Source organism: Camarhynchus parvulus, chromosome 12, assembly GCF_901933205.1.
Source record: "Camarhynchus parvulus chromosome 12, STF_HiC, whole genome shotgun sequence".
NCBI classification, from domain to species: domain Eukaryota; kingdom Metazoa; phylum Chordata; class Aves; order Passeriformes; family Thraupidae; genus Camarhynchus; species Camarhynchus parvulus.
In genome coordinates this window covers 3,762,227-3,778,682 of record NC_044582.1, presented here as the reverse complement: position 1 = coordinate 3,778,682, position 16,456 = coordinate 3,762,227, and the positions used below count along the sequence as shown (strand labels likewise).

Below are 16,456 nucleotides of genomic sequence, written 5' to 3'. Positions count from 1 at the left end.
CAAAGCAGCAGAAGGTCTCTGAAGTATTGCCTGTCCATCTTGCAGGAATTTATGCAAAGCACTACAATACTCTCTGAAGATACAGTGGTAAAGTTAAATTACCCAAAAGCAAGCTGAAAACTTGTGGGGGGGCAAAAGGAGGACACTTCTAATATGTCATTTCCCCAGCTGTTGACTGAGCTACTGTTTACAGCGGAACTTTATTATTATTACTAAAGAGCAAGGCTAAGAAAGCAACTTCAGAGGAAAAAAAATCCTGCATGATCTCTCTCAAATGAATAAAACAAAGCAGACTCTAAAATTGCCCAGGATACTTGCCCAGAGGCAACACACTGCTTGTGATGGTCAAGTTTATGCCCTCAGGAACAGGGGGAACTTACTTGACACTTTCAAAGCTTTCCTCTGAAGCTCATCAGCTACACAGAGTATCAAATCACTCACATCAATTAACAGCCATCCTATGAAGAATTATATTTCTGCCAGAGCTTCACAGCCATGAGCTTTCCTGGTACTTACATGTGCAATGTCTCCCTTTGTGCCAATGACCCTGTCCTGAGAGTGCTTGCTGAACTCCACATAGTGGTCATCAGGGAAGGAATGCCTGCAGGTACAGCCAGTAAAGAAGTTAAGGAATTGCAGATTCTACACGACCCAAACAACCCCAACACCTCCAGCACAGGTTTCAACAACAGAGAAAAGAGGTAGAAAACCCTCTCCTTTACCACTGACCACATCATACTGCAGTAGCAAATTCAGACCTGCCATCAACAGAGCCTGCCACAAGTATAACACTTTGGAGAAGTCAGCAGGGAATTATGAACATTGATACATACACCTTAGGGAGTCAAACCTTTCCTCTGAAGGAAAGGCTCTTGCTGACCCCATGCAGGTCACACTAAAACAGTTGTTTGCAACAAAAGTAGACAACAATCAAACCTTTAAAATGAAGAGTTTTCCACCTGCTTTTTTATGGGAAGGAACAGTTGTAAATACTGCAATAGATTTTAAAGAGTTTGCAGTCCAGGTCTGACAATTTCACAATGCAAACCACCGTGCTAGTCAAATTCTGAACTGGCTACAGAAAGATCACCAAGGTAATTTACAAACATGAGAATAAAAACACAAACATGTTTCTTTGCCTTCAGGAGCAGCAGTGACTTTAGTGATCTATCTTGTATGAAACAGGACTTCAGGTAGAACTTAGAATTTGCTCTCTACCAAATAAAATAGGGAAATCACCAACATAAGAAAGGGATCACATTTTATTTTTCACAAGAGACATTTTGAGATCTGTGCTATCTGTTTTACAGTTTATTCCTGTACCAAATGGTTCTTTCAACAGCAGCACACCCCACAACTGAATCAGAGTGTACCTACTTCATGTCAAAGACAGACTTCATTCCCCACAATGCAGACAGAGGCTGGCTCCATGTAGCAGATGTCAGCAATAAAGATCCATCCTGAATTTCCACATTGGCATAGAGGAAAGGAAAAGAACACCAGGGAAAACAGAGGTTATCATTTTACCTGTAAACTTTTAACTTACAAGATCAATTTAGAAACTGCAGAGCAGACACTTTTGTGCTTAATACTACTCCTATAGGAATAAAATCCAAGTATCTAATACTGTGTACAACAAAGAGCCCAAAGTAGACAAACTTTACAGGTAAGAATAGGAACAATCTATGATGTTAACACCAGATAAAATCAGGATAATCCATGGCTGAATTCTGATGCGCTGTGAGGGGAGTCCATTCTGCTTATAAATCTTTTCTTTCTTCCTAGAATCATCCCCTGAAAGGTTTCTTTTTCCAGCAAAGATATATAAACTCTGATATCTTATCACACACATAAATAAATGTGTAATAGTCAGTCTAAGCATTTTTCCACTTGCAGACATATATATTAATTTCTTAAGAAGGCACACAGCCAGTGTGTACCTTCTTTTATTATCTTGGGAAGAAAAAACCCTAAATGTAGAACTCAGAAGAGCAACAATATGCAACTATTAAAAGTACTTCAACAACAGGCACTGCAAGCCAGCCAGTAGGTGCTCTTCAGATGTACATACCCAGATGGGCCCAAAACATCCCAGGGCTCAGGCAGTGAGAACTGCTAAAGATCAGAACAGGTCTGTGGTTCCTTACCCTGGACGGCTCAAGGTGCGTGATGGCAGAGTTATGGCAGTTGTAACTGGCCTCCTCCTGTCCACTGAACACATTATAGAGCTTCAGCTGCCCCGTGCAAGTACCCAGCATTAGGAATCGTTCTCTTGCAGAAAATGCACAACAGGTAAAGCCACTCTCATCCTCATTTGCTTCCCTGAACACAGAAATTGGACGGAATCTAGAGAAGGCAAAAACACATGGGTAACCCAAAGGAGAGAAGCAAAACTGAAATGCTGTGTGATATTAAATCCAGCCCTTAAAGACTACACAGGTGCAAGTTATAACTGTCTTCTAGAGTAAGCCAAGTGTCAATATGAAGACTAGTGCTTAAGTATTACAACAAGGTTTGCAATCTTTCAGGGTTTGTTTTCCACTATGTGATACTTCTGTTAAAGCACATCATTAAGCTGAAGCACTTGGACTCCATCTTCAAAGCTGGATTGATGGAAAACCTGTAATGTCAACACCTGGGTAAGTACAGAGAGCTAGCAAAAAACTTCCTAACAGTTCTGAAACACTTAGCACAAGAAGATGTCACATGAACTAAACAACATCCTGGCATCATAACTTCCCACAGTGACACAATGTGAAGATGCCCTCATGTACATGTCATCTTTGTTTTCGTAAACTTTACTTCCAGTTTAACCTCAGAAAAGGCCACTGGTGGTGCTGGTGATTCAGTTGCAAGAACAAAATACAGATTTCACTGTCCTGCGTCTGTCAGCCAACCACCCTCAAGGCTATGTTACACTCTCGTAAAACTGGTGCTGCATACTCACCTTCCAAAGGAGAACAAAGAGCTACCAGCTTCATTAGTCAATGTTGCTACTGAAAATAAAGCATGCTTTGTGTACTAAGGGTCAGCACTAACGACAAGACAAACAGAACAATTCCTAAATATGTCTTTCAAGGATCTCTCACTGTCACTGTGAATGAAAACGCTTTTGTCTCTAAGGATACTCTACCATGGGACGGCACAGCCTGCATCCAGGTAAGGCTTTTTGGCACAGGGTACATCCTGAGAGAGATCACAACATAGTTTTCTTCCTTACCTGCTAAATATAAGGTGTCTATCAAAGCAGCCACCATCCACCCCTCCGTACTTCGGAAAGGCCGCCCTGCGGGTCAGCCGTGAGGTAAAGTTAGTGGGCGCCTGGCGCCTCTGTTTTGGCTCAGGACACTGGTGGGGAGTAAAGAGAGAGAAAGGGGGACAGGTGGCAACAGGGTTCTTGCAGCGGGCGTGCTGCTCCCTAAGGTACTCTGTGATTATACTGTCCAGCGTGGGTGGGGAAGGAAGGTGTCTGTCCAGCTGCTTTTTGATAGCTGGGCTCTGGCTGTAGGCGCCATGGTCCGATTTTTGTCGCAACACTCTGATTTTCCTGCCGTTGCAGGGAGACGGCCTCTCCCTGACAAAGCTAATCCTGCCAATCAGAGGAGAGTTGCTGGCGTAAGAAGGGCCTGGAAGGGCAGGTGGACCTTGGGATGCAGACGGTCTTGCCTGAGCATGGACAGAGGTGGCAGTGGAACCTACAGCAGTGTGGCTACTCAAACGGGCCGAGATGCCGTTAGCTATGCGAGGAGTGCGAGGCAGAGTCACCGGAGAGGCAGCGGCTGCAACAGGGGTGAAGGCAGAAGAGTGAGATGCTGCAGTCATGGGCAGGTCAGCCTCTTTTGTAAGGACAGACGCCGTTTCCCCGAGGCCCTTCGAGATGAGGTGGTTCCGAATCAGCAGCAGTAGCTCCTTCTCAGGAAAAGTGATCCTCGACTGGGCCACCACGTCGGCCTTCTGCAGGCGCGCCAGCGAGACGTCGGTGCCGATGAGCAGGGGCTTCCCCGAGACGCGCTCGATGAGCTCGGCAGCGTACTTGCAGAACTTGACGTGCTCGCTGCGCTTGTCCTGCAGCACCGGCTCCTTCATCAGCTGCTGGATCTGGCAGCTGCTGAACAGGGGCAGCTTGCTGATGATCTGCCGGACGGTGCTGCTGCGCGACAGCCCCACCAGGGCTTTGCAGGCCAGAGCTCGGATCTGATCCGCGTCAGTGATTGGCATCTTCACAGACAGCAGCGACAGCAGCACCTTGATGCCGTTGTTGGACTGCACCACATTCCACATCTTGGCCAACGTGTGCTCGCTGCTCTTGGGGGCCTGAGGAAGCTTTCCGCGAGGAGTCCCAGAGATGAATTTCCCAATGCTGGAGATCCGGTTATCTGGGCCGCACACGCAATTGATGATGATCTGAAGGGCTGATTTCTGAATCTCAGCATCATGGATGAAAAACTCACCCTCAGCAACCCCAAGGATGATACTAATACCTAGTCAGGGAAAGAAATAGTTTCTTTATTACTCTAAAACATATCTTACACAACTTGATCAGACAAGTAAGGGAGTCTTCCAACAAATTTGAAGAAAATAGGTACTTCCCTTAATTCCAGAAATTCCCAAAGTTCTACTAACTAGTCTAAGACATATTCTTCTACCTCCCTAGCAAAATATTCTCTGCCCTGCTGATACTCCACCTCATCAGCAGTAGGTAGTGTCACACAATCTCTTAGACATGGTGATCAAGCACAGCCCAGTATCTGGACAGAGCAAGATGCACAGACATGCTCTGATCTCATAGAGCAACTCTTGTACAAACACCAAGAAAGTAAATACTAAGAGGAAGGGAGGGGACCAAGTCATTGAGGACGAAATAATCATATCACAACTTCCAAAAGGAATCAGGCAAAAAAGAAACTTTAGGACGACTATCTTCCCCCACAGAATTCCTGTTCGTTTCACATCTGCTTCAGAATACCAAAACCCTCACAGAATTGGTGTTTGCCTCGGACATTTTGTGCAAAAGGAATTGTCTTTTGCCTGTATCTAGTATTCTGCCTGCCTTTATTTTCTTATAAAGAAAAGTGATGCTCTAGTTAAAGCAGAAGCCTTGGATCTGATCCAGGCACATCTCACTCATTTATATGCTGAACCTGGAGGTAACCAGTTAGAGCATAACTCACACAGCAATAACTGTTCCTCTCCCTTACTCTCAGATGCCATATCCTCAGGAGACCTAAATTTCTGACAAACTGAGGAAACCTAATAGTCCCATTACAAAAGTATATTTGCCTCCACCTGTATTTAATGAGCTCTTGAAAACAAGTGCAAGAGAAAGACCTGCCTCTAAATTTGTAACCCAACCACAGTGCTAATCATGACACAATTTTAACCACAGTGCACTCTCCCATTTATTTGCATCCTTGACAGTAATTCTGAGTACATTAATTACTTTAACCCTTGTCTCACTGTAGGTGAGGAACAGCCAGTCAAAACCCATGTAGCAGGAGACAACTGATAAATGTGTAAACCGTTAGGACCATATTCTGCTTACCCACAGTGGAAACAGTAGATCCAGCTTCATCTAACACATCCACAGGTTCTGCCAGTTGCAACTGGATTTTAGGTACTACAGTCAGAATGGCCAGTACATCCAAAGCATATCGTACTGTGTCATTCCTGGAAGACAGCAACAGATATGGACTTCTTAGAATTGAATGTACAGAGTTGTTTCAATAACATAAAATAGTATTCAATTTACTCTACTTCAAGAAATGGAAGTAAATCAGTCACATCTGCTGCATTTGATAGTGCCTTTTGATTTTAGAATGAAAAGGGCTGGTCTCCATAGAAGGCAGTGCTCACAGGCACACCACTGCCTGCAGTCTGCCAGCATTTATCCCACATGGCTCACAGGCTCCTAAAAGCATAGTAATTCTGTATTTATAAAAATAAGAATGTTAGAACTTACTAAAGAAACCATTCTAAATTAAGCTGCTAAATTTAATCTAACTCTACATCTTAGCTGGGAAACATTGCTATGTAACATACTCTGTCACCAGTTAACTAGGAAGGAAGTTTTTCTGAAGTCAAGGGAAACTGTTCAGCAGTAAACCACACAACTCTGGTAGTCAAAAAGACACCAACTTAGGCTCCAGCTTAAGGAAGATGCAGGTGTGTGGAAGGTGAAAAGGGATGTTCAGCAAGAGGTGAGAGAGCAGAAAAATGCAAAACAGAGGAGATTTTTAACCTGTGTGGAAAGGTAAGAGTTAACCCAGAGAGCAATTAGGAAACAGCTGCAGAAGGAAAGAAACAGGAGAACACAAACTACCCAGGCAGAAGAGTGCAACCTGAGAGTGGGAGGGAGGCAGGGAACTGCAGAAGCAAAACAGATTTCAAAGGTTCTCAATTTAAGTTAGGCAAGGAGCTCCTGTGGGCAGCAGAAATAAGGAGGGAGTCCCGGCCCATCTCATTCCAGGATTAAGATATGTCTTGATTTCACCCTCTTCTTGAATCATTTTCTAGCCTTTCTCTTAACAAAAAGGTAAACAAATTTTGAGACAGATAGAAAGAGGCACAGAACTGTGATGAAGCTTTTCTGAAAAATCAGGGTCATACTTATCAGACCTGAGGCATTTTGACTCTTCAGAAATTTCTTGACATCCCTCTCTCTACCTTAAAATTTTAGTCCTGCTTTCCCCAGAGTTAGCTTTGATACGCACTGTGTGGCCACAGCACAGCGCATAACAGCACTAACGAGCACGTGCCTGTTTTAAACGCTATCAGGGTAGAAAATCTGAAAATGTAATGTCCTGCCCAAGAGTCACAAGTGCTGCACTGAAACAGAGCACTACAGCAAAGAACTCACCTTGCATAGTACGTCTTCCAGTTGCAGGCAATGGAAATGAGCTGAAGCATGAGCTGGACACAAGACAGCTTGAGAAAAACCTCTGCTGGCTCCCAGTAAAGCTGTGCTGGACCATACTCAATCAGGAACTCCATCATCTCCACAATCTGCTCATGAGTATAGGAGCAGGCCTGCAGGGTCCAAGGGACACCATTAGATCACAAGGGTTACAAATTTGCACATCAAATCCCTCACTGCTGGGATTTAACTGAAAACTGCATCTATAAGATTAGACTACTCTGTGTCTTGCAGATTAAGTATTTAATTTCTGGTTTATTCCCCAGTTATAAAAGAATACAGCAACTGTCACTAGAATACACAATAATAAGCTTAAGGATAATATTCTTAAAGTTTCTTTACAGTCTCAGAAAGCTAAGGCAAATTTAAGAAGAAAAGTTACATTAAATTAAAATTCTACTCTGCTTTTAAGCTACTCATCTAGTAGTTACTACACCATCATTCAATATACATTTATGCTAAAATACTAAAAAGGCTGCTAAAAATATTCAATTAGTTTTTAAGTTTTGACTACAAAGCACACCGAATAAAAAATTCCTAGAAAGTCTGCTTTTCAATATTTTAATTAATATTTTTAATGAGAAAGCAACATTTTATATACATTTTTTAGTTACAGAAAATAAGTGAATTCTGCAGAAGCAAAAGCTCCCTTATATTTTCTTACTTCAGTTCCTCCAGAAAACTATCACAAATTAAATCAGAAACCACAGGTAAATGTACTTTCTCAAAACCAGCAGCCCTAAAATCTAGTTTTATAAATCCTAACAAACAAACAAACAAACAAACAAACCCAAAACAAATCAACAAAACCAGCTTTGCAGGGAGAAATCAGGGAAAAAAAGTCATGGCCAAGACTATGATTATTATCTATCTGGATCTCATGGGTCATTTCTAAAAACAGTAGTGTTCAAAAAACATTTCAGTTATCATTATTAAAAAAAAATTATTTCTGAATTTTTCAGCATTAAGGACCTCTATACACATACAGATTTTGTCCTTTCAGAGATTCACAGCACAGAAAATACAAATATCAAATACAAACGAATATTTGATATTTGTATCAAATACAAGTATCAAAACCAACTTGCCTTTGAGTTTTTGAGAGATGGAAAGGGAACCACAGTACATGAGCAGGAGCCTTAATCAAATGTAATTCAGACAAACCTCAAGGGCTCCTCTGTATTTCCCTATTACAGTGCCATTCCACATGACACGAAAAGCGTACAAATGAAACAATTGCAGCCTGCCTAGTTATTGCATTGGCTTCAAAGGGAATCTACACATATCTGCAGCTTGGATTCAACTGAGAAATGCAACAACCTGGTGAAAAGCCTGCAATGTGCTCCTCACCTTGTAGGGGGGCTGTGGGTGGACCAGGATGCCGCCCTCGGTGCGCTGCAGCGACTGCTTCACCTGCTCCAGTTTGATGGCAAGGTGAGCCTCGAAGTAGCGGCGCAGCGCCATGCAGGTGTGCTTCCCCGTCTGCCGGCTGGCAAAGATCTCATCATCACTCAGGAGGGCTCCTTGGTCTTCCAGGTTTAAGATCTCCAGCGTGCTTATCTTCAGAAAGAAGTTGGGTATTGGAAAAAGTTTCATCAGCTCAGTCTTCAGGAAAAAAAAGCATTTGCAACTCTCAGCTGCTCTCGTACCAAACCCTAGCACTGCCTTTGCTGTACAGGACACAGAAGCACACTGAGAGCTAACAAAGGCTGTCTGAACAGAAAAGGGTCTCTGTGTGGGTAAACAGCCAAAATTGAACCATGCCCTCTCCTTCACTATCCATGAAGACAGAAATCCCAGAATGAACTAGGCTGGAATTGACCTTTGAGATCATCAGCTCCAACCTATGACCTAACACCTCCTCATCAACTAAACCGTGGCACTGAGTGCCACGTCCAGTCTTTTTTTAAACATGTCCAGGGATGGTGACTCCATCCCCTCCCTGGGCAGACAATTCCAGTGCCCAATCACTCTTTCAATGAATTTTTTTCTGATGTCCAATCTAAATGTCCCCTGGCACACCTTAAGATTGTGTCCTCTTGTTCTGTCACTCATTGCCTGGGAGATGAGACTGACCCCACCTGACTAGGTAGTTGCAGAGAGTGACAAGGTCACCCCTGAGCCTCCTTTTTCCCAGGCTAAAGAAGTTACATCAGTGTAGGTCTGAAGGCAGTGTTGTGCTCAGTACTCTTAGGCATATGGACTACACAGTGTGCTTGCACCCTGCAGTACTAATGTCCCTGAGCCAGACAGGGCCCAAGCTGCAGGAATGCACAGCAACACCCTGCAGGCATTGCAGCTTTTCTACACAAACAGTGTCTTGAACTTGTGCCCAGAAGGTACCACAGTTCCTGAAGCACACACACAGCCATTCCTCTCCTGGAATAAAGCTGCATTTATCCACATCCAACAGCATGCACATCTATGTGGAGTGGCAAGAAACATCTGAACTACCACTAAGCCACCACTGTTTGAATGAATATTGCTTCACCCAGGAGTTGCAACAAAAAAGCTCCCAAAGGGTATAAAGTCTCTAGACAATAATCATAATAATAAAAATAATAAAGATAAAAGGATGCATGCAAGTGTTGCTTAGAAAACTCAACCCACCCCTCCATCTCTTGGAAACTGAGGAGGAAGAACCCCAAACAAAACCAAACAAAAGAACAAAACTCTACACAGTTGCATTTACAGGGTGCAAAACCAGCCACTAAACCCCTGTTCCCTAAAAAGCCACAGCCCTTACCAGGTTCACCAGACGCCTCAGCCCATCATGCCTATCAAAGAGCTCCAGGACAGCACGGAAGGAGAAGCAGATGGAGAAGAACATGGTGGCATGGCAGCAGCCCGAGGCGTGGGAGCACTCCATCAGCCACAAGGTGTAGTTCACCACATCTGAAAGCACATTATGGGGGTGCATGCACACCTAGAAAGCAAAAGAACATTCTTGGTGAAGACTTCAAGCAAATTGCTTAAGGGATTTGGTCCAAGGAGAATGAAGAGTCTTTGAGAAGCAGAGGACAAGTATCAGCTATTCTCAGCTTGACTTTGGACATCTGAGACACGAAATAAAAAGTCCCATTTCCAGACCAGTAAAAAAAAAAAATGCTGACTAATAAAGACTAATAAAGAGTATGATCTGGCAATGTAGGACTAGAAATTGGTCCATTCCCAGAGTAAAGGACAATGAATATAGCAGTCTTAGTGTAGTATAATTCCAGAGTCATTCTCCATACCACTTCCACTTATCCAAAGAATGCTTTGCTAGAGGCAGACAAGTTTCCACTGAAGAAACACAAATTCTGCTCAGTGAAACCAAGTACCACATGCTATGTTAAGGTACTAGCAAACTCCGGCAGCACTGAAGCCTCGGGGAATTGCAAGGATTGTCAAATCCAAGTCTAAAGCCTGACTTTTCTCTGGAAACAGACAACTGAGCTGGTCTTTTCCTGTTCTCAGGCCATGCCTCCAAAATGTGCAGACTCTGCACCCAGAACTGCACTTTCGCATTTGCCTTTTTACTTCTACTGAGGAGGAACTGGGAACCCTGACAGGGTCAGTGACAAGAGGAACTGAAGTGGCACACCAGCTGCTGTGCCAAGTTAGAAGAGTTTTCCATCTCTTCTCTGCTGGTGTTGGATAGACTCAAAGAATGCAGTGCTACCAGCTTCACACCTGAGGTCTGGCACGGACTACTCGACAAGTGACTGAACCCTGAAGCTGGCTTCCTCTGAAATCCAAAATGTACCACAGACACCTGCTCTACCTGGTACCTGAACATATTGGGGATAACATCTGGCAGAACATCTGGAACCATGCATGGAGAAAAACAATCTCAGGTGTAGTAGTCCATTGGAACAGACAGCAAAAGAAAGACAAATGAGAATGAAGGAGTTTTTGAGGGAAAGAGGGAAGAATAGAATGAAAAGGGTGATTAAAGTATTAAGACAAGGGTGACAAGATCTTCAGTTAATTCCCTAGGAACTGAAATCCACACCCTCAAAACAAAACACTGTTATTCATATACACACCTTGTAACAATACACTACTACTCATATACCTCCTAATGCCTCTGTATATATCAATTAATCATCCATATTAAGCTTAGGAGATGTTTATTCACTGTTTGAACACAGGTAGAAGCACTGAGAAATTATGGGAATGACTGCAGATACAGTACAAGAACAACTCTTACCCTCTCCATTGCATCTTGATTGTACGACAAGTAATACAAACACATGGACACTCCTGTTGCTGCCATGGAAGGACGAGGAATCTCCAGCAACTTTTGCACTCCTCCATGAGCAACAAACTCTGTAGCAAACTTGTTGTGCAGCAGCAATGATGCCAAATGCTAAGGAATCATAAAAGCAGATTAGACTAGGATTCTTGAAACATCAATTCCATCCCCATCCCATAGAAAAACAGACAACAGAAGAAGTAACTGCTCTGTCCACCTCACTTCCTCCTCCCAATACATTTAATCCACAATGCAGTATTTATCCAAGTAACAAAACCAAAAGAGGCACTACCATTTTTTTTACACATCTTGCAAAAAAAAAAATACAAGAAAAGCAGAGCAACTCAGGAATTATCCAACAGGCCACCTTAAGGTCTTTCTATTGTCTTCAAATTCACTCACTTTCTATTATCACTACTATTTAAATTTCCATTCATATTTTGATTATGACATATTGCTGACAGAAGGAATTTCACAAGATGAGGTGTAAAGGCAATTAAAGGGAAGTCTGCAGCTGCACTCAAGTGTACTGCACACTGCTTTTCTGTATTATCCACATCTTAAGAGGAAACAGTAAGAGCCACTGTAAACCCCACTCTACGCCCAACTGAAACAACCTACAGCTACTGTAGGAACACTGCTCCTTCAAAATAAATGCTCAGGCAAAGTACAAAGATACAGAGAGGAAGACTCTGGAGGATCAGAGGCAGAGAAGAAGTTGTGAAAGAGGGGAAGAATACACCGAAAAGTTTAACTTGTGCTGCTGCACTGCAGGTTTGGCTTCAATAAGGTTATTTTGTGTGGCTTTTTACCTTGGGGAGGTAACCTTAAAGACTACTCACACAAAACTAGTATTTAAACCACTGAGATCAGAGATGTCATGCTGGGGCTTCTGGGAGTAAGATGTTTATGCTTCTTACCCCTCACAAGTGTCCTTTGAGATGGCAGGCAGTGGAATAACTCAGGAATGCCATCTAAGGGCAGCAGGAACACAATCATTTGACAGAAAAACGAATTTTTATCATCTTCAAATAGGTAGATGAAAGGTGAACTTAATGGCCCTTCCTGCACAATTAAGATCTTTTTATTCCCTCCTTCCTTCTCTGTTTTTTTATTTTAAGTGCTTGACACTTCAAAAACCAAAACTGCAATGCATGCAGCTTGAGTGAAAACCACTTCCAATCCAAGGGAATGCTGCAAGACATCAGCCTAAAGAAGATGAGCACTTTGACACATAGCAAGCATATATTCCATGTTTTTACAATGTTTATGGTACATTTTATATATTTTGAAAGTAACTTACCTTAAGGGCTTCAAAAGTGAGCAGCACATCGTTGGTTCGCTTCAAATCAATGTAGTACATCATCAGCTCCCTTGATCCCAGTTGCATAAAGATGGGTAGCAGCTGAGAAAATAAAAATGGGACACTAGCTGAATGTTTCATGGGAATTACAAGGTCTCTTTTGGTTTATACTCTCTCAAACCCCCAGTTTTCCCCTATTAGCAGATACCTGTTATGAGAGGTCAGAGGTAACCAGCTCCATCCATAGGAAGCAATAAAGGTTAACAGACCTCTTGTAATACATCTGCTGACTGCAGCAAGGTGCATGGCAGCTGCCACACGGAAATCTTAAGACTCTCCTCCAAGTGCGGCTATGGAAGACACAGATACCACCCTGGAGAGAGGCTCCACCTTCCATCTGTGCAAAGACAACTACCCAACAACTGAACAGAAAAAACAGGAGAGCAGGGCAACAGACCAAAACCCTTTGCATCATTCTTTGTAACACCTTTATGCTAGTAATTCCTATTTTTACAGCCTATTATTGCTGGCCTATGAAGCAATCCAGTCTGCATGCAGGGTGTTAGGGGGTAATGGTTTCACTGGCTCTCACAGAAACAAGGCACACATGTGCACACACAACATCTACCACAAAGCAAAACTGTGTTGCTTTGTTCTGTTACTAATTAAGGTAAACCACAAAAAAAAAGGAGACACACTTTGGTAAACCTGACACAGACACATTATTTTGTCCATTTAAGTACTACCAGTTATCAACAGCATCTGCATAACATAGGCCCTGCCACTTCTCCTCAGAACTACTACAGAGGTTACACAAACCATTTCATTTAGAATTTCAAGTTGATTATTTCCTCAGACTTTTACTTGCAGGACTCTATGATATCCACCATAAGAAACAGGAAATGTCTGCATTTCAAACAAAGTTTCCAAGCACCAAATTTAGCAGGAACATGGAACAAAATCTCCAGGGCCATGCTCCAACTACCATACCACACATCTGCTAGGTTCAGGTTTGAGTATTACCCACCAAGTAATATTCAAACTAATGACTTCATCAGTTTAGAAGTCATCAACAACTCAGGAAAAGTTACCAGTCTTGATCATGACAAGAAATATCAGAGCGTGCTAGAGCAGTTCCGCTAATTTCCCCCCACAACTCCACTCAGCTTTGTACAGAGAATTAGAGCACAGAGTGCTTCCTCCCACCTTCATATGCTCACCTCTTGGTACTCCCCCAAGGGAGTCAGGTACTGAAGAATCAGCCTCTGCTCTATGGCAGGAGTCAAGGGGTAAAGTGTGTAATTAGTGCCAATCACCCATGGGGACATTTCTGACCAGCTGCTGTTGGATAGTTCCACAAACATCCGCTCTGGTTCCGAGGTGGAGAAGCCCAGCTTCTGCTTGGCCTTGCGGAAGCCGTCTCTTTCGTGCTGTTTCCCTGATTTGCTTCTTCTCAGTCCCCCATCATCCAGCTTTGCAGCAGAGTTTACTCTGCTACTGGTCTTATGACTTGAATCTAGATGAAAGGAGATCTCCATATCAGCAGAAACTTCTTCTTGCTCTCCATCTACTGTCATCTCCCCATAATCCATATCCACAGCCTCTTCATCGAGGGGCAGCAGAGGATCTGAGGGCACTTTCCGAGGACTGGGGCGCTTGTTTTCCTGTTTTGTGGTCATTTCGGTGACCTGCAACTCTCGCAGCCGACGGAGCACCAGAGCCACCTGTTTCAGAAAAGCAGCACTCATGAGAATACACTCCTTGCTTTGATCATGCAACTCACCTCAGCCATATTTTTTGTTCTCATCATATAACCCCTCCACAGCATATAGTGCTGAGTATGCTGTGGTGTATATTTGCCCAGAGAAATAACTACTTCGAACTGACTGAGAGAACTCAAATCCATTTTGTTACAGCAACTCTCATTCTGAAATATCAGCACCATGTCTCCCATGTGAGAAGGAAGTGGCTGGAAAGCCATTAGGAGCAGATGAGCTATGTGGTGCTAACAGAACCACATACCAGATTGCAGCATCCTTCCACCATCTCTGCCCAGCCTGAAATAAAGGCAACATTCCCTTTGGAAGCAGCAGCTTTGGTAAACTGCAGTTCCACAAAACCAAAGGTCATGCTTTTACTTTTAATGTTTAGAAGAGAAGTCATAGCTGCCTCCATGTTGACTCACCTTTCATTTTAAAACCTCTGTCTGGTGGGCAAATCACAATGTGCAATAGTTACAGATGTAGAGCTTCTGAAAGTTCTTCTTTAAGGAAAGTATGAATCTGAGCCTCATTAAAAGGTAAAGTATTTGACTTCTTAGGTTTCCATTGGCATTTGGAATACAACTGCTGTTAACAGAATATCAGGCTGCGTGCTCCAACTCAGGCAGGAAAGGATGGAAACTGTGACCCTTACAGAGAGTACTACAACCACTTTAAGGCTCATATATTAACCCGTGAATGTGAGCTCCCCATAAATAAAAACTATAAAGAGGTAACTGTATTCCACAAAGGGAAAGTGATTCAGAGATCATTACCAACTGGGAGTTCTCATCCCTGTAATTTGCAGCAATATCCTGGTTTTCCATAGCTCCTCCCAACAGTCCTGTTGCATAGGTCCTTAGTGGCTGATCAGCCTCTCGTGCCCATTTAAAGAGATTTTCAACTATGCCTTCCTAGAAGGGAGAAGACAAGAAACCAGTTCTAACAGTTACATTTCATCTTTAACTTCTCAGTCCCAGTGAAAGCATCCATTAGGAAGAATTCTCTCTTATTGCAGTAAGGACTAGGCTGGATTTCCTACCAAGCATGTAATGAATAAAAATAAGTGCTGCAATAACAAAAAAAACACACACAAAAAAAAAAAAAAAACCAAAAACAAAACAAAACAAAACAAAACCAAAAAAAAAAAACAAACCCCACCCAAAACCTAAATCTTTAAGCTGCATGAAACTATGCCCAGGCATCAGGTATCTGGATCTGCATACCTGCAAAAAGTGGCCAGTCAAGGTACTTCCTAAGAGGCAGCAAAACACTACAGGTATGAATTAGTCCAAATGAACAAGCCCAAAGTTCTGGTCAGTTTCACTAATAAAAATCCCCAGCAATTTAGCAAATTTCAAATAAGTTGTGTTGAACTTATATCAAATAAAATGAAATTTGGCTAAATTTAAAACAGAATTAGAAAGACAACGGTTTAGAATGAAAGATCAATTTTCCTCTAAATTGCCACTGGATTCAGAAACATCAACAATTATCATGACAGAAATCTTGCACATAATTTGAATTACAGGTACAATACAATAGAAGATCAGTGAAAAGTAATAATGAAGAGACACATTTTAACAGGAACTCTCAGCTCACAGATTTTTATTGCCTGTTGTATACCTAAAGACAATTGCATTATTATTTCAATGCTCTTATGTAATCAAAAAAAAAAAAAGTCTAACTGATGAGCTGTGAAATCCCTTGGTCGCTAGAGGGCCTCTCTGTGACAAGAAAAACACCCTCTTCCCAAAGCCTCCTAAATACAGGAGCCCTAAATGCCAGAACAGAGCTCTAGATATTCTCAAGTCAACAGGAAAAAAGTCCCTCAGTGCAAAACTTAATTTCATTTCAGTTTACAGAGAGCTTTTATCTCTGGAAATAGCTATAGTCTCCTCAAATGGGGAACTACTGTTTTGGTTTTAAATTGTTTTTTGATCAAGGCTTCCCAGCCTCAGCTTTTGGATAAATCACAAGGAGCTCAAATTAAATTAAATCTTTCACAAAGGGAGCACATTATTTTCTTTTATCATGCTTTAGAATTCATCTGCAAATTTCCAATAGTAGAGAAATTAATTTGGAACTTTCATATACAGCATTGCCTCATTTCCAAACTTCAGAAAAACATTAATTCTTACAGACAAGGAAACTAGGCTTGAGTGAAATTCACTTTCTCCTCACTTTCCACTCTGTGTGCATTCCTTCAGAACAACTCATTTGTCAACATGTGAAGTCTG

General features: G+C 42.4%; 1 protein-coding gene across 2 annotated transcripts in view; it reads right to left on the bottom strand.

Annotated features, from left to right (window-relative positions):
• The window catches only part of DCAF1 (DDB1 and CUL4 associated factor 1), a 47,210-nt gene that overhangs the window by 18,908 nt on the left and 11,846 nt on the right, over positions 1-16,456 (bottom strand). For both annotated transcript variants that reach the window (XM_030956671.1, XM_030956672.1), the window contains exons 6-17: positions 14,993-15,130; positions 13,677-14,180; positions 12,457-12,558; positions 11,109-11,267; positions 9,660-9,839; positions 8,264-8,473; positions 6,857-7,026; positions 5,543-5,667; positions 3,221-4,481; positions 2,148-2,346; positions 1,378-1,460; positions 517-601 (exon numbers count right to left, since the gene is read on the bottom strand). In XM_030956671.1, coding sequence (XP_030812531.1) covers positions 517-601; positions 1,378-1,460; positions 2,148-2,346; positions 3,221-4,481; positions 5,543-5,667; positions 6,857-7,026; positions 8,264-8,473; positions 9,660-9,839; positions 11,109-11,267; positions 12,457-12,558; positions 13,677-14,180; positions 14,993-15,130 — 3,216 coding nt within the window. The remainder of the gene's footprint in view (positions 1-516; positions 602-1,377; positions 1,461-2,147; positions 2,347-3,220; positions 4,482-5,542; positions 5,668-6,856; positions 7,027-8,263; positions 8,474-9,659; positions 9,840-11,108; positions 11,268-12,456; positions 12,559-13,676; positions 14,181-14,992; positions 15,131-16,456) is intronic.